The sequence below is a fragment of the Pteropus vampyrus genome, unplaced genomic scaffold, assembly GCF_000151845.1.
Source record: "Pteropus vampyrus isolate Shadow unplaced genomic scaffold, Pvam_2.0 Scaffold757, whole genome shotgun sequence".
Taxonomy (NCBI): domain Eukaryota; kingdom Metazoa; phylum Chordata; class Mammalia; order Chiroptera; family Pteropodidae; genus Pteropus; species Pteropus vampyrus.
The window spans coordinates 62,177-81,381 of record NW_011889538.1 but is presented as its reverse complement, the minus strand read 5'-3'; the positions used below and the strand labels follow the sequence as shown (position 1 = coordinate 81,381).

Genomic DNA, 19,205 nt, shown 5'->3' with positions numbered 1-19,205 from the left:
GAAGTGTGTCTCTGCTCCTTTCTCCTAAGACCATGGCCACTGAAAATGAAAACAGCACTTGAGCCCAGGTGATTTTGAACACAAAGGTAAACAAATCTGGACATTTGGATTGTGCCAAATAATTATCAAAATGAAAAATCAAATTTTTAATTAATGAAAAGAATTCATGAGCCCCTAAAATTATACCCATAAACTCCAGTTTGATAAACCTGAATACTAAAGTATTCAGAGCCATCTGATTTCACACTAAATGTTATCCATACAGTTGAGCAATTCTAGTAAGTGCCCATTCACAAAATGGTTTTATAATTGTCATCAAGTCACTTAGTTTGTGGATTGTATCTCTATAAGGCATGACTAAAAACAACCTTGTCTTCAGTGATGAATCACTGGGGGATTTCTGAAATGAAAATTTATTTTAACATTTATAAGTCAAATAGGAATAGTAACTGCTTGAAGAAAGAAACACCTGATGAAAAACGGTAGCATTCATCCACTTGAAAAGGTTGAACATTTAACAGAAATGATTATCAACTGTTGAAAACCATCATCTGGTAATAAAAACTACAAAAATTTTTCTCAAAAGTGAATAGAGTGAATATACAACCAATACGTATTACACAATAATTGTGTTGCATCTGAGTAAATAACATTTAGTTGACTAAATTGTCCCAGAAATTAAAGCAAAACACTTGGCTTATAAATCACCAAACTAATCATTAACTTGTTGATTTGTTAGCAGACCAAAAGATCAGAATAGAGGGATATCATTTATTTTCCACAATGAAGAAATTGTTTCCTTCTATATGTTCAATTGAGTTTTTTTTTAATTTTTTCCTGTCAAAAACAGAAAACCTTGCTTTGCATGGTTCTGATACACATAAATTTCAGCTATGTAAATAATACCAGGCCCCAACAATATGGTTCAAATTTTAGTTATTATAGTATATTAACTGAGTAACTGCATAAAGTACAAACTTTGCTGCTAGCTTTTCAGTCCAAAAATCACTATGTAAATAGCAGATGTGCATCCTGATAAATGACAAATGATACCACGTTTTCCAAAGTCTGTCACTGTGATTGGTCACTGTGAATGCACAGACAGCAAATCATGTAGTTGTGTTGCCTCCTTGTCTCCTGGTGATAAACCCATGTGACATTTTACAAAATGGATAATCAAAAAAGGGCTATTAGACAATATCAAAATTTTCACATGTGCACAAAAAGCATTTCACTTCTCACTACTTGTTCTGGAGAAACACTCAATTTACACATATGCCCAATGAAGTATAAAGAAGATAATCAGTCCGTCATTTGTTTGTAATAGTGAAAAAGTGGCCACAATCCTAAAGTCCATCAATGATGGAATAGCTAATAAGTATAGCAGTTCTCAAAGTGTGTCCTCAGACCAGGCACACCAGCAGCACCTGGGAACTTGTTGGAAATGCAAGCTCTTGGGCCATACAACATCCAAAAAATTGAAAACTCTAAACATGAGGTCTAGCATTTAACTTTTTAACAGGCCCTTCAGATGGTTCTGGTGCCTATTAAAGTTTCGAAAACACTAAACTATGGAAAGTTACACTCAGTATGCTGTGTAGCACTTAAAAAGAATACAGTATGCATATAGTGAGATTAAAAATCTCCAAGCGATATTGTGAAGTAGGAAAAAAATTATAAAGTAACAACCGACTGATACCATTTATGAAAACAAATAATAGTATATACTGTTTTTTTGATATGTACATATATTTGTTGATAACTGCATGAAAAAAACTCAATGAATATATACCATAATGAAAACAGTGATAACTCTAAGAAAGGGATTAAAATGAAAATGATCAAGAAAGAACTTCAGTTTTATCTGTAATGTTTCAATTTCTATATAACTTATATATTACTTGATTAATTAAAATGTTTTATAAAGAAGAGAATAGGGAATGTCTAGCCATTTTTAAATGAGCAGAAGATAAAGAATTCTTAACTTGAGTTACCTAAGTGATCTAAAAATTTTTAATATTTTATGAAAAATTTCACTCCATCCACATTTTTTTATAAAGAATACAGCAAGAGGAAGGGTTTGTGAGCCCAAGGATTCTACAAAATACCTGACCAGTACCCCCTAAAACTGTCAATGTTATGAGAAACAAGAAAAGACTGAGAAACTATCATAAACCAGAGGAGACTAAACAGACATGAAGACTAAATGTAATATGATGTCTTAGAAGAGATATTAGTAAAAAAAAAAAAAAAAAAAGTAAAATCTATATTAAGTTTGGAGTTTAGTTAATAGTAATGTACCAACGTTGGTTTAATGGTCACAAATGTACCATGGTAATGTAAGATGTTAACAATAGGAGAAACCTGGATAGGGGTATACCTAAATTCTGGACTATCTTTGCAGCTTTTGTGTAAATTAAAAAATATTCTGAAATTAAAAGTTTACTAAAATTTTGAAATGGAAATACCAATATGATCTTGTCATTTAAACACACACACACACACACACACACACTTATCTTTTCATTGCAAAGGTCAAAAAGCAATGATACCTCAATATGAATAAGCATATGTCACATCCAGATTTGGTCTCTAAATATCATTCTCACTTTAAAAAACAGGTCTCCATGGGGACATGTTGATTACAGGCTTTAGAAAGGAATGTACCAGGAAGTCTACATAATGCCCTGCCAGAAAACATGTAAGCTTTTAAAGACTAATGAAGTCATGTCAAAACTACATGGCAACCAGGGAACCCACTAGCCGAATCTGGGACAATTTAAACATCAAAAAGAATAATGACTGCAATTGAATGAAGCACATGAAAATTTTAAAATCATAAATACTGACACTTGAAAAAAAAAAAAGCCAAAAAAAAAATCACCACCAATAACAGCAACAACTCATTTATCACCACTTGAGCTGAAAATGGGTAATTAGGGAAATAACTAACCATATACCCCACCTCTCCAGTAGGAACTGTATTTCAGGGTAACCAATAATATTAGTTAATGAAAAAAAGTCCTTTTAGAAGAATGCCAGCAAACAAATGTAGATGAAATAATAGAATTAGAAAATCACCAACTTTAAACCTCAATGAGGTAAATGATTTAGGTACTAGTAATCAATGGACACTAAACTTATTAAGTGAAGCGATGACAAGAATCTGGATATTTATATTGTACCAAAATATCTCCCCACAAAAGTTCTTGCCTATCTCAAGCATATAATGTTAACTTTACAATGGAGGAATCAGATGTCACAAACTTAACCCAGAAGTCAACCTTAGTTGCTAGTTACTAGTAGTGTCAACTAGACAATACATGCCACCTGGTGTGATAAAATACAGATAATAATCAAGCCTTTAGACCCTCGATAGGAAATATTGGAGATAAACAGTTAAAGGAAGTAATTAGAAAATCAGGGAAGAACCACCTTATAGAAGACAACTGGACCTGTCTCTATTTAACAAAGTCACAGGAAAGAAATGATAGGAAGAAGAGACTATTCTATATTAAAAGATATGTAAAAGAGGTACAAAATAAATGTGATACATATTACTTGGTTGGATCCATATTTGATAAATAAGCCTTAAAATATATTTTGAGGGCAAATGGGGAAATTTAAATATGAAATGGTTATTAGAAATATTAAGGAATCCTAAATAATTTTGTTAGAATAATGGAACTATGTTTATATGGGAAAATGTCTATATTTTTTGAAAGATACATGCTGAAGTATCTCAAAGTAAAAGTTTTGTCTGTCTTTATTTTTAAATACTTCAAAAATTATGAAAATGAGATGAAGCAAAATCATAAAAATGTTTACTATTGTGAAATCCAAGTAAAGAGTAGATGGCTATTATACTAATCCCTCTACTTAGTTCTCTGTGTTTGAAATTTTTCACAGTAAAAGTGAATTACAGATGAATATATAAATAGATAGCTATAAAATACACATTGAGTCCAAAAAAAACACTGTCATGAAAAGCAGAGTCACATTATTTGGATATTAGGGGCAAATGATGAAAAAGTTAAATAGTTCTCATGATTTAAAGAGTAACATTCACATACTGTTTGCAGTATTAGAGTTTATATCAATTATATATGGATTGTCAAGAATTCTGTTTCCATCTAACCTTTGATAGCTCACTATTATTGATAGGATGCAAGAATTTAATTTGGAAGAGAAAATAAGCTTATTCTTGGGCTTTTTTGCATTTTTAATTATGACAGTGTAGCAAACTGCATAGTTTAGTAATAGAGAACTGGTAATTTAGTAACTGAGACTCATGAGACGTATTCTATTCAGCACTAATCATTAGATCTATGAGAGCTGAGAGCACTGGACAGTCCTGAACAAGTCAGTTTATAGTTGTGAAGGCAGAAGGAGACCACAATTCTTATATGAATCAAGAGACTATCATGTGGGAAAATGGGATTAACAGCATATCTTAAGTACATTTTCAAAAGGTCATCATACTAACTCAAGATAACGTGTTACTGTCTTGAATCATGAGAGCTATTTTAAATCCAGACATTATTGGAGATACACAGTTTTTGCAATTTTTTTTTCATCTCCAACTGATCATAGATCTACCATGTTCATTTTAGAGACATCTCAAGTGTTTACTAGATAGTTTAAGAGTTATGGCTTCAAATTTACAAATCATGAACCAATGTCACTCCAATAAATTCAATTTAGAAAAATTTACAAATTAATCTGTTTGTAGAAAATTGACCAGAGCCACTTTAGTCAAAATGGTTATTTTGCTAGAGCAGCTGTCAGAGAAATCTGAAATCTCAGACCCAATATTGATCTACATATAGACATTTATTATCTAAGCATTTATTAGAAAAAACAGTTCATATGACCTGTTCTGCAGGCTTAAGAACGATCTCAGCCATCTAGCCTTTTAGATGATCCAACCACCACTTTCACGTAAGTGGTGAAAGTGGAAGCAAACACCCAACAATCCAGAGACGGAAACATTTTCCATGTAATTGATGGAATCCAGAGCTTACAGGTGGTTATCAAATTTAGCAAAAACATCATCCCTAAGAGTTCGGGTTAAAAGCAAAACTAGAATCTTATACCCCATTCATGCAAGAGTAGGACATTGGGTCTAAGTAATTTTAGCTAATCCACATGCCTTGACTATCTTTAAATGTCGTCACTAAGAGCCCATTTCCAACACATTATGCAAGTTAACAAGACACCAGTTTGACCAATAAAAATTCATTTTTGATATCCAATATGCTAGAAGATCAAATAAGGTCAAAAATAGAAATAAGAGGGTGCCTTCTGGTAGCAACAGGTAAAGCCCTTTCTGATACATTGCTAGCTGGCCATACCTGCACAGTGCAGCACAGACTAACACCTGGGTAGTGGTTTAACATATGTCATACACATATACGTAATATTATACAGTATTTATTGAAGTGTTTTAAAATAAACTAGACAAAGTAATAATTTCTAAATAAAAATACTTTTTAAAAAAGAAAATGTCTTAAAACATAGGTTAATGAAACTAAAGGAAAGAAATTTAAGGTACATTTTACTTTCATTTCAATAATGAAGGTAGTATGTAGTCGAATAAACTTATTTTATCTTGGTACAAACCATTATAGATGGAATTCAAATGACATCTATCCATCTTCAAATATGAAGGTATTAGTTGAGCAAAACATACCATTCACAGGGTTGAAGGGATCGAAATGCCTTAAAAGAAGCATCCATTCCAGCAAAATCCCAAAACTTAACATCATAGTCATATCCTCCAGTCACCAAACGGGCACCTGAGGGATCCAGACCCAAAGCAGAAACCTGGTTTAAAAAAAAAAATTAATTGGAGAAAAACTACTTACAGTCTTTTATAACATTTCTTTTCTCTAACCCCACCTCCTATCTTATAGGCATTGGACATGTAGACCACCAACTGTTGTTACTTCTGCAAAGTGAGAATGGACATCACCTTCTATATTATTTGACTTTGTTGAGTACTGTTTCTTTGGAAAATTTTTAAAAATTTTTAAAAAGAAAAAGTTTAATTTCTCTAATCTGCCGCTTTGTCCCAACTTATCTATTATGTACTCAAAATAGTTATCATTACAATTCCATATGATAAACTAAGTTGCTTTAATAGATAAGTAGAAATCTCACAAATGATTCAGTTTTTTCAATAAACAATTTTGAGGAAACCTTTCAAGATAGTTCAACTACCACTAAATGAAGAACACATGAATTTAAAATTAGCAAAGTGAGTAACACCAATGGGAATTTTAAGAAATCTATTCAATAAAGTAAGACAAAGTAGAAATTATTATCTTGTGCATATGGCTAAATGACTCAACATAGTTACCTTAAACAATTATTTTTAAAGCTGGATTTGTAAGTGGCTAACCAAATTATAATAGTACTTTTATTGGTTCCATGAAATATTTGCTTTTCCTGTGAACTTTCCTGGTCCAATTTACAGGTGAATGTCCAATGTGTAATCCACTGTTCTTGAACTACATTTAACATTCTGTCAGAGCAGGAAGTCCCTGGATCTAACACCCTCTCAGAAGAAAAGAATTCCATATTTAATGTGATTATCATATATATATGAAACAATAAAAGGATCAAAGTTTATATAAAGGATGCTACTCTAAATTAGTTCTTCTAATAAATAGACTTGAAATCTAATTAAATGTAATAGAATTCCTGTAATTAAAACCAGATACTGACAAAATAATGTATATTCATTTCAATTATTATCTGCAAACACTGATTTCAGAATACAGTTAACCTTGAACAACACAGGTTCGAACTGCGTGGGTCCACTTAGACACAGATTTTTTTCATCTTGTAAACAGATGACATATCAATAAATATAGTACAGTACTGTAAATGTATTTTCTCTTATGATTTTCTTAATGACATTATCTTTTCCCAGGTTGACTTTATTATAAGAATACAGTATGCAATACATACATAAAATACGTGTTAATCGACTAGTTTGTTATCGATAAGGCTTCTGGTCAACAGTAGGTTATTAGTAGTTAACTTCTGGGGGAGTCAAAAGTTATATGTGGCTTTCACCCCCATGTTGTTCAAGGGTCAAATATATTTATATAATTATATTAATTGTATAGAAATGTAATTAATAGCTTACTATATTTAAATTAGATGTGTATTCCAAATGTGTTAAAGAAAGCATACAAATGAGAACTGTCATTTTTTACGCCTGAACAATAATACATCTTAAAACTTAAAATAAACAGTAGCTTTAAAATCTAGAAGGTAACTTCTGCTATCAACTATAAACTTACTTGCCTCCATGCCCATGCTAACTTTTCCTCCTGTTAAAATTTAAAAACCATCCCTCCTCCTGATTAGGCTAACCCCACCAATGTTCATCTCAATACAATGCAATCTGAAGTTGCAAATTCATTTGTGGCTTGTCTATCTACACCTGTTCTCCCCTCAAGAGCATAAGTTCCACTCCCACCCTAGGACCACCATGTGCAGCCACAGAGGCAGAGGCCTGGGGTCCGGGTGGGAGGAGTGGTGACTAGCTGTAGGTATCCTCAGTGTGTCCTCCTGGGGAAAAGAAAAGGGATATTTAGAACCTGAGGTTTCCAACTTCCTGGGGGTCATTTGGAGAACGTGCTCAAAGTGAAACCTGGGAGGAAGCAACTCCTCACCTAAAAAATGTTCTCCTTGACTCAGATGTGATTTCTTTGGTTGAGAAAGAGAATTACTATTATGTCACTATATGAATGAAAAGAAAGTGGATGTGATTCATGATTTAGAACCAAAGAATGCAAAACCTAAAAAAATTAAAGTTGGAAGTGGATTCTTGTAAAGAATTTTTTCCACTGAACCAGCTTTTCTGGAGACTACATTGTTTAAAGAAACAAGGCTATGATCCATGCAAAATGAACACTTGTTAAGTGAAGAGCTGAATAATATACAAATTTAAAACTGGAGCATCAGAAGACAGCAACACTTTTATAGAAGTCTAGCATTCAATATAGTTATCGATATTATTTTGGCACATAATATGAGAAAATGCTGATACACACAGATAAATATTTGTAAACAATAATAACACTCTCTTGATATTTTTAATCTAACTCTCATGTCAACATACTGCTCAATCAAACTGATCTAGAAGGACGAAAGTGAAAAAGTAGTGTTTAAAGTTATAACACTAACAACTCTTCTTATTTTATGATAAACATAAAAATCAACAAAAATCAAACCACACTATATTATCACACTCACTTGAAACTGCTCAGTTGAATATCACATAGTATACATAGCTGACCATAGTAAGTATATTTAAGAAATAGATATATTTCTTCAATGACAAGGAGGAAGAGAGAGCAGATAAACTGTTATAGATTAGGGATATAACAAACAATGATGACTGTCTTAAGAGTGAGTCAAACATCATTTGAATACTGATTTGAACGTGCCAACTATAATGATGTGTATGGGATAACTGAAGAAATTTGAACACTAATGGGATTAGATGATATTAAATAATTATTGAAAAAATTTACATATTATAAAGATGTTCTGATTATGAGAGAAGGAAGGAAAGAGGAGAGGGAGAGAGAGACCAGCCTCATCTCTTAGAGCTTCATACTGAAGTATCTACAGATGAAACCATAGGAAGTCTGGAATTTGCTTTTAAATAATCTCATGAGATGAGTAGATGGAAAAGGGATGTGGAGGCTTACTAGAAATGTAAAGCGTATGAGAAACAAGACAGGCCTTATGTGGAAAATTGGTAAGGCTCAGAGATAAATAATATAGGTATTCGTTTTAGTATTTTCTATACTTCTGTAAGTGTCTAAATATTTTTATAATAACTAGTTGAAAAAAAGAAAAACAAAAAACAGACAAAAGAGCCACCTTCCTAATAGCTGATATATTTCCAAGAAGTTGAAATAAATGCAGGGCAAAGGCAGGACTGCAAAAAGAAATTAGTTAACCTAATAGTACAATTAGTAGCTCTAATTGATTTTTGATGTGTAAAATAACTTGGAGTATTTTTTAAATGATATTTCTTTATAAGATAAAATTTGATTTGAAAAAACTAAAATATTTAAACAAAATATGTATAAGACCCATGATAATCTCTGTTATAAAAATCTCTGAACTAAATGGTAGAAAAACTTCCTTTTAAGTACTAGCGGACTATAATTCTTTTCCATATACCTAAAAATATAAAAATTCATAAAACTGTCACTACTTCAGAATAAAAATATCAAAAGTCTGACTTAATAAAAATAGATAAAACATCAAGCATCAGATGAAAATAAGTTCTTAGGTACTTTGGTTTCAAGACCCTTGACACTCTTAAAATCCATTGAGGACCCCAAAAAGCACTTTCTTATGTTAGTTACATGTATCAATATTTGCCATAATAGAAATTAAAACTAAGGCATTTAAAACTATTTATTGTTTAATTCATTTAAAATAGCAATAAAGCCACTATATTCTAACATAAATGTTTTTATTAAAATATTTTAATTAAGTTTATTGGGGTAACATTGGTTAATAAAACTATATAGGATTCAGGTGTACAATTCTATAATATATCATCTGTATATTGCATTGTGTGTTCACCACTCAAAGTCAAATCTTCTGTCACCATATATTTGACTCCCTTTACCCTTATCTATGGCCCCCGCTCTGGTAACCACTAAACTGTTTTCTATCTATGAGTTTTTGTTTGTTTATGTCGTTCATTTGTTGCTTTCAGTTTTATATTCCACATATGAGTAAAATCATGTGGTTCTCAACTTTTCTTTCTGATTTATTTCACTTAGCATAATGTAAAAACAAAAACAAATAGGACTATATCAAACTAAAAAGCTTCTACACAGCAAAAGAAACCATCAACAAAACAAAGAGGCAATCAAATGAACAGGAAAAGATATTTGCAAACAACGTCTATGGTAAGGGGCTAATATCCAAAATATATAAAGAACTTATACAACTCAACAACTAAAAATGTAATAACAAATGTTGGAGAGGTTGTAGGGGAAAAGGAACCCTCATATATTACTGGTGGGAATGTAAATTGATACAGTCACTATTGAAAACAGTATGGAGGTTCCTCAAAAAACTAAGAATAGAATTATCATATGACTCAGCAACCCCTCTTTTGGGTATCTACTCCCAAAATTTAAAAACATGCACCCCGATGCTGACTGCAGCATCATTCACAGTGATCAAGACATGGAAACAAGTGAAGTATCTTTTGATAGACGACTGGATAAAGAAGATGTGGTATATATACACAATGGAACATTACCCAGCCATAAGAAAATATGAAATGCTGCCATTTGGGACAACATGGATGCATCTTGAAATAATCATGCTAAGTGAAATAAGTCAAAGTATTTTCAAAAGCAAAACATTTAGTGAGAAGAATGCCACTGTTTTATAACATCCCTGTCTATTAATTCTATCATCTGTGTCATTTCTGGATCTATTTGTATTGACTGATGTTTTCGCCTTCATTGTGGAACATATTTTCTTACATCTTTACATGTCAGACATCTAGAAAAAGGTAGCTAATTGTAAAGGAAAAGCAAGATAATTTTATTGTCATTTATTTATAAGCAGGTTTCATTCATTTAACTACCACTTTTTAATAGATTTTTAATAAGATAAAATGGTTTCATCTTGTATCTCAAAATTTTTACATTATAAATCTTTAAATGACAAATAAATATAAAAATATAATCTATGAATCTAATATAATCTTAGCATGATACAGTGACTATTTTATGTTCATTTCTTACCTCGACATTCATCTAAAAAATGAACTCAGGCCTTTTACTGATATAGAAATAAAGCTGAAAGTAATGAGAAATTTTCCCACACCATAAAAAAGAAAACTATACTTGAGTTTCATTTCTTTCATTTGTAATGTTCTCATATCAAAGAAAAAGAGGTTTTAAAGCCAACAATAACAATGACAATAATAAGTGTTCCTATTTTAAATGAAACCCAATGGCTATTTTGACTGAACGGAAAAGTAATCTTTCCTTAATGTCTATAGTGTTTGTGTTATCAGTTGATTGTGCAATCAGTCTTAATGTAAGTGTTATCTTATTAGTTCACTTTTCCGTAAGAGCCCTGTTATTAAGTATCAAATTTTTTTAACTTACTGTTTTAGTGCCATGCTTTAGCGTTATTTCGTGAGAGTCAGGGATCTTTTGGACAGGATTCTGAAAAAGGAAAATTCCATGACATCAATGAGTAATATAACATATTTGAGGGGAACTACATACCACATTCACAGAAAAGATAATTTTTTAAAATTGCATCACTAGCTTTTTATCACATAGCTTTAAAAAATATGCAATAAAAAGTGTTAGGGTATCTTATTTTTGCATGTCTAGATAGATTATAATTGGTCACTTAGAGCTGTTTAATGAATTTATCTTAAATCTCTAAAAAGATAAACCTAAGAAACTCTCTAGGTTGCATGAAACCATAAGGCCCTCTCAGCATCCAAAATATTTAAAGTCCTCTTTTCATGGGTACTTGGGCATACCTTAAAATACTTATGTACTTAGTTTATAACAGACAATAAAATCTGCACTGGGTAGATGTGTATACCTTTTAACCCACAGAAGTTGAAAAAGCAAGAACTGCTGTTCAAAAATGGTACAAATAAGGAACTGAGTCATTCACTGATTCATTGATTCAATAAACATTTATTAAAGGGAGATTATACCAGATGCCAAGTGGCATTAGCTATAGTCTCTACTCATGCCCCCTCCCAAGAAGCATACGATCTAAAAGGGAGATATCAATGATTCTAATTCAATATAACAAGTGCTATGACAGACACAAGTATGGACAGAAAAATTGAGGGATAGACAAGATGGATGCAAAATAAAACATAAGAGGTCACAGTGATCATTTGAAGATGAAGTTTCATTGTTTAATAAAGTCTTCATTATCCAAGAGCAGAGTAATCATACCAAAATTTTATGGCCACTACAAATTCATGTTAAGATTATCTTACAATCTACTTAATAAAATATATGTAATCTCACAGCCTTTGGTCTCTATTTCTCTTCATTCTTTAGTTTATTTTAAATTTTCCCCCTATGGCTCATTCTCCTTTGCATATAAACAATTAAAGTACTTCCCATATTAAATACACACACACATACTCACACACTAATTTCTCCTGTATTTACTGCTATACACGGTTTTCCTTTGCAATTAAGCTTCTTCACACTACACTTTTCAGTGTCTCCACTTTCATTTGGCCACCCTTCTACCTCTACCACTTTGGCACTTGTCATTTAATTCCTAAAGCCTAGCACAGTTCCTGGCACTTAAGAGACTTTCAGTGAATATTTTTTAAATGAATAAACAGGTCACTATAAATGCCTCTGGACACTTTTCAGAACTTAACCTGCACACCTGATCTTTCAACAGCATGATAACTACTAAGCTATTTTCTCTATGTTAAAAATGTTCTTCCCTGGGAGAAAATATCCTAGACAATGAGACATAAAAGCTAGAGTTTTTAAATCTAGCTCTGCAACTCGTTAACCCTGCCATAACCTCAAGAGAGGTATGACTCTCAGTTTCCTCATTTACAAAATAAGGATAATCATACCTATTCCTAATAGAGTTTGGCACAAAGCAGGTGCTCGATAAGTGACAGCGACCATTTATTCTAAGGCTTACCTCCTATCTTTCTGGTCATATTATCTTAGTCTATATTTGGGTTCTCTTCCCCTTTACCTGGCTAACTCCTACTCAGCCTTCAAGACTCAATTCAGATGTGATCTGCTTCTAGAAGCATTTCTCAGCATTTCAAACTCTGGGTTAAATTAAGACCCTTATATGCATTCCCATGGCAACTTCTCCTTGTCGCTATCAAAAAACTTATCACACTATATTGTAGTTTTTGACCTGTCTCCCTCCCCACCACTCCCTAACCAAACTGCAAAACAGACACTTCTCAAAGACTATGTATATAACTATCATCTCTGCATCTCCAATCCACAAAACGGCTGATGTATGGCAGACACACACGAAAGCTTTTGGAATGAATTAATGCCCCAATGTCCACCTTGTGGATCATATTAGATTGTAATTTTTAATTTACCTTCAAACATTAATGTTTATGTCCGTTAAAAAGAGCGAGTGCTATCCATTAGGTGAGCCTGTTGAGTGAGAGTCAGGGGATGATTGAAGATTTTTAAAAAGTCAAAACCTTTGAAGACCAAATGATTATACCACAGACTGAAAGCAAATTTAAAGTTGCAACTATAGAGAAATAAAGGCAGCTTTGTGTAGGGCTATTTGCATCTGAGAGATTACTGGAGTCCATTACTATCACAGATCGGAGAAGGAGATTAGGGACCGAGAGGCGCTGAACAAAAACACTTAACCTCACAGCAACCCAAGGAACTGCTGGAGAGTTTACAGTTATTTCAAGACCAAGAAGTTACTGTATAGTTTACTATGTTTGGGAAAGTGCTGCACATACCTATTTCGGAGATATCAATATTCCATCACAAATTCCAACATAATTTAATAGTTGAGCAAATGAATTCTGGACTACCCCTACATTAAATTATTTAAGCCACTACTCCCTTTGCAATTGACAATATCTGTAAGTAATAAAAACTCATGCATAAGTGCTAACTAAGTATTCTTGCAAGAAACAGAACAGTTCACATGTTTCACTTAGAGAGGAATCTATATAATCTGTGTCTCATTTCATAACTAATAACCTTTTCATCACTCAGGAAACAGAAACACTGTCACCAAAAAGAGGGATGAATATTATTTCACTGAATTCAGTGCAGAATGTGCCTATATATAGACAATTTCTGACATTTAAAGAAAAAACTTACAAGAACACAGAACAACTTAGTATTTATATTAGGAGTGAATTAAATGTTTAAATAAATGTTGTTTACATTTAAAATCAAACTTTTACTGGAAATCGTGTAGGGCATAATTCATAAAAAGTCCATATAATTGGCACAACTAAATCATCTAAAATAGTACCAATCCATCTTTTGGTAGCATATCATTTGATGGTGACTGTTCTTTTTCCAAAACTTTTACTAATGACTCTTTGAAATATGGCTTAATGCAAAATTTGCTATAACAGTAAGATATTTCCAAGATTTCCCTGCCAGGGGACGCCATAAACTACAAGATTTCAATGAAGTCATTTATTACCAGAACATAACAAGAGCTACAGGCATAATGGAAGAGGGGAAAAGATACCAGTTTTTGTTTTGGTTTGGTTTTAAATGCCAACCAAAAGATTATTTCCCAGGCTCTTTGCTTTACCCCCAAAAACAACAATGATAGCAAACATATCTGAAATAACACAAACAATTCCATCTGACATGCATCCTTATGGTGTTTTCAAAAGACATGCAAATCAGAAATAACCTTTCTGGGGTAAAGTTGTCATAATTTTAAAATGTAATTAAATTTTTGACATATCGTATATACTTTTACCATATACCATATATAGTATGGTACTACAACCCATAGTAAAAAGTCTACCCAGTAACAAAGATCTGCCACAAAGTGGCTAGGAGTTAGAGGGACAAAATGGGGACTTTGAAGCAGGAGCTTGAAAATGAGTGCTACCTTCTCTCAGAACATACTTTGGAAACAGTTACCAGTAACGTACCACAGGCAACCGGAAGGAGAGTTTATTCTAGTGTAACTCTGGAGATCCAATATCACTGACTAAACATTAATTCATTTATTCATTCACGCACTAATCATACAAATTTGCTTAACAAACATTTATTAGTTAATTATTTACCACACACCAGTAATTACAGCTAAAGATAAGTGAACAACAAAGACTCTCCTCACAGGGAAGTGACAGTCCAGTAAAGCAAAACAGGTAAACAAATAGGCAAACTAAAGTGTTGCAGATGCTATGACAGAAGAATACACAAGGATCAATGTTCAATTCCACTGTGCCTGGGGAAGTAGAGGGTGATTAAAAAGAGATGTTTGAGATGTCTTCGGAAAAACAGAGGTCCCCTAAGTGAATGTGGAAGACATCTAGGAGACAATAAGATGAATCTCGATACTTTCTGAACTGCAAATACTTTTGCATGGCGACAGTTTAAATTGCTGGACAGGAAAGAAGGAAAGCGGGTATGTGTTGTGAGTATATATGTATAAAATGTATATATAACTCAGAGAATTAGTTAGGAGCCAGATTGTATATAAGGCCAAATATCTGAAATTTAAGCTCTGAGTCATGTAATTTTATAAGATTTGAGTTTTCAAAACATCACCAAGATATTCTGTGCATCAAAAGACAAAAATCAACACAGCAAAAAGGCAACCTACAGAATGGGAGAAATATTTTTCAAATCATGTATCTGATCAGGAGTTGACATTCAGAATATATAAAAAATTCCTACAATTTAACACCGAAAACCAAACGACCCAATTTGAAAATTAGCAAACCATTTGAATAGACATTTCTCCAAAGAACATACGCAGATGACAAACAAGCATATGAAAAGACACTCAACATCACTAATCATTAGGGAAACAAATACAAATCAAACCCACAATGAGATATCACTTCACACGCACTTAGGATGGCTATTATTGTTAAAAAGAAAAGAAAAAAGAAGTTGGCGAGGATGTAAAGAAAATGGAACCCTTATGCACTGCTCAAGGGAAATGGTGCAGCTGCTATGGAAAACAGTATGGTGGTTCCTCAAAAAAATAAAAATAGAATTACTATATGAGCCAGCAATTCCACTTGTGATTATATAACCAAAAGAACTGAAAGCAAGATCTTGAGGAGATGTTTGTACACCCACCACATTCATAGCAGCATTAATCACAACAGTCAAACGGTATAAACAACCCGAGTGCCCAGCAATATATAAACTGATAAACAAAATGTGGTCTACATACAATGGAATATTATTCAGTCTTAAAAAGGAAAGAAATCCTGATACATGTTACAATATGGATAAACCTAAAGAACATTATGCTAAGTGAAATAGGCCAGTCACAAGAACACAAATACTGTATGATTCCACTTATAGGAGGTACGCAGAGTAGTCAAATTCATGAAAACAGGAAGCAGAATAGTGGTTGCCAGGGTTAGGGCAAGGGGGAAAATAGAGGTTGTTGAACTCTGATGTATAAAGTTTCTGTTTTGCATGATTAAAAAGTTCTGGAGATTGGTTACAGAATAATGTAACACTATTGAACTATATGTTTTAAATGGTTAGAACTGTAAATTTTATATTATGCATACTTTATCAAAACTAAAAAGTAAATTTTAATAGATATAACCCACATAAAAGTAAATTTTAATAGATATAACCCACATTTAATAGATATAACCTATATAACGCACATGCATATTATTAAGACTGAATACTTCTCAATGCTCTAATAAACTTAGGTAACCTCAAAATAAATCATTTGTCAAATGTTTAAAATCTTTCTCCAAAAATGTAAAGTTACGTGTCTAAAATATTGCAGGAAGGAAAGACAATTTCCCATCTAATTCTCACAGCTGGTTCCAATCTTTCAATTAGTAGTATTCCCAAACCATCTCTAAATTACCTTCAAGCTGTTTATACCCTAATGCAAGGTGCAATCTTTCTCAGTAACATGACTTAAGAGCAGTACATTGTTAAACAACTTTTTATATTTGTATGAGGGCTAAGACATTCAAAAAGGATAGTTCATTCTTATATTTTTAACAGAAATTATATTATTATTTTTAAACTCCATGACATTATCAATAAACACAAAAAACACAATTTTCTATACTTATTTGTCATACAATAGCAGGTAATAAGCCAACAGGATTTATACCAAATGACACATTTATTTTCAAAAGCTACCATGAACATAAATGCCTTATCATTTCCCAACAATCTAAAATTTTATTAATAATTCAGCTCTTATTCTTATTTGCTAATCCAAAGACTTGAAATCTAGACAGGGCTGTGATTAACTCCACTTGTAACCTTAACTAAGTCATTTAACTGGGTAGAACCTCTCAGCTTTTTCACTTATAAAAGTGAAAATCAGACTAGGTAATTCATGATATTCTACGGCAACATGATTTACCTTAAACTTGTTCACATCTGGAACTATGAACACTGCCTCATGTCACTGAAAAGTCCTTCCATGACTTCCATCTTCTTCACTTCCATGGTGTTACTCTTCCTAGATCATTTTTCATTGCAAACCTTGGTGTTACTCTTCCTAGATCATTTTTCACAGGCTCGCTACCGCCTTTAGTAGAAATCTTTTAACAGCACACATTTTTGTTTTAGAAATTTTCTACAGTATTTGACTAAACTATTGTTCTAGGTTAAGTTTAAAACTTTAATGTTTTAAGAAGTTTCTGGTCAAAGGGTACAAATTTTTAGTTATATTATGAATTAAGTTCTGGAGATCTGATGTATAGCTTGGTGACAATAGTGAATAATACTGTATTGTATACTTGAAATTTGCTAAGAAAGTAGATCTTAAGTAGTTTTACTACACCAAAAAAAAAAAAAAAGTAACTATGTGAAGTGATGGATGTGTTAATTAACTTGTAGTAATCATTTCACAATGTATACATGTATCGAACCATCATGTTGCATGCCATAAATATACACAATTTTTATTTGTCAATTATACATCAATAAAGCTGTAAAATAAATATTAAAAACAAAGGAAAATTTCATATATAATTGAAAAGCAGATAATTTCATTCTTATAAGATACTAAAGAGCCTAGCAATATTCCTATCATTTGCAGTGATATTTATTTTTCACTTATTACTCATTCATGTATGTATTAAGAGCCCACCCTTCCCATTAACCATTCCAGGCAGGAATGAAAGAGCATAGGAACTAAGCCTAACAGGGAAGGGAGGTAGGGGGCTATAACAGAATTAAGAAGAAGCTGGTTTTCTAGAACCTGTATAATAAAACTGCTCCATTCTACTCTGTCGCCCCCACCCTAAAGAGAAAGCTTTCTTTTACTACTTATACAGGAAGAAGGAGAATTTCACCTGCTCAGACTGGGTCCCTGAATTTTACCATTTGCCCTATTCCTAAAAAAAGACCCACCTCTACCATGTCAGTGGCAATAATATATGCACCATTCTCACATCTTCCCAACTTGAACTAATTATCCCCTCAAAGCCTCAAGTCCTTAGCCTCCTATGTTAGAATGTTCCATTTGGGAAACAAAGAACCTTTTTATAATTTGAGTAAAGATTAATACAATCCTCAGCCTGATATCTGCTCAGTCTCAGAGAAGCTAAAAATGTCCTCTAATGCCCTGCTACTCAGACTGTGGTCCACAGATGAAACAACTAGGGACATCACCCAAGAACTTGTTAGAAATTCAGAATTTCAAGCCTTTCCCCAGACCTTTCCCCAGAATCTGCTTTTTAATAAAGTCTCCAGGAGATCTGTATGCACAGTAAAGAGTGATGTGAGAAGCAAAAGTTTTCATATTCAACCTACCAAATATGAATTATATCTCAATAAGGCTGTTATAAAAACCACAAAATAATAGAGGAATACAACTAATACAGAAGTAGCACATGGAGAAGGTATTCAACACTGTTTTTGTTGGTCAGGAGAAAAGCTAGATCCTGAAAAATGAAAAGGTTCTTTCTCGATGAATAAGACAGGTTTGCCACAGTGTACCCACAAGGGTCATTGCTTACACAGACTATCAAGTGAACGGAATTGTACTAAGTATTGGCCAAGGTCCAGACAGAAGGAAAAGCATGTTGGAATGCATGAAAGAGTTATGTTCAAAGACTGTTCATAGTTTGAATGAATAGGGCATGAGGCTAGTGTAGGAGAGAGGCAAGAGACGACCCTGAGAAGCAGGACAGGTCACAACTAGTGGTAAAGGAGGGCATAATGGTTAAGTTCATGCATTCTGGAATAGATTCCCTAGATGGGAAACCTGGCTCCACTGTTTGCTACTGGGTGGCCTTGGGGAAGTTACTTAGCATCTCTGAGTGTCAGTTTCCTTATCTGTCAACATAGGACAGTAGTACTAGGAGGATTAAATGAAATTCATTATTTCACTTTAAGTGCTTAGAACAGAAGTCCCCAACCTTTTTGGCATCAGGGACAGGTACTCCTATGAGAATCTAATACCTGATGATCTGAGGTGGAGCT

At 32.9% G+C, this 19,205-nt stretch overlaps 1 protein-coding gene across 1 annotated transcript in view; it reads right to left on the bottom strand.

Moving 5' to 3' along the window:
* LOC105309519 (WD repeat-containing protein 70) overlaps positions 1–19,205 on the bottom strand; it is a 145,372-nt gene that overhangs the window by 92,456 nt on the left and 33,711 nt on the right. The window contains exons 6-7 of the mRNA XM_011385715.2: positions 11,178–11,237; positions 5,693–5,826 (exon numbers count right to left, since the gene is read on the bottom strand). Coding sequence (XP_011384017.2) covers positions 5,693–5,826; positions 11,178–11,237 — 194 coding nt within the window. The remainder of the gene's footprint in view (positions 1–5,692; positions 5,827–11,177; positions 11,238–19,205) is intronic.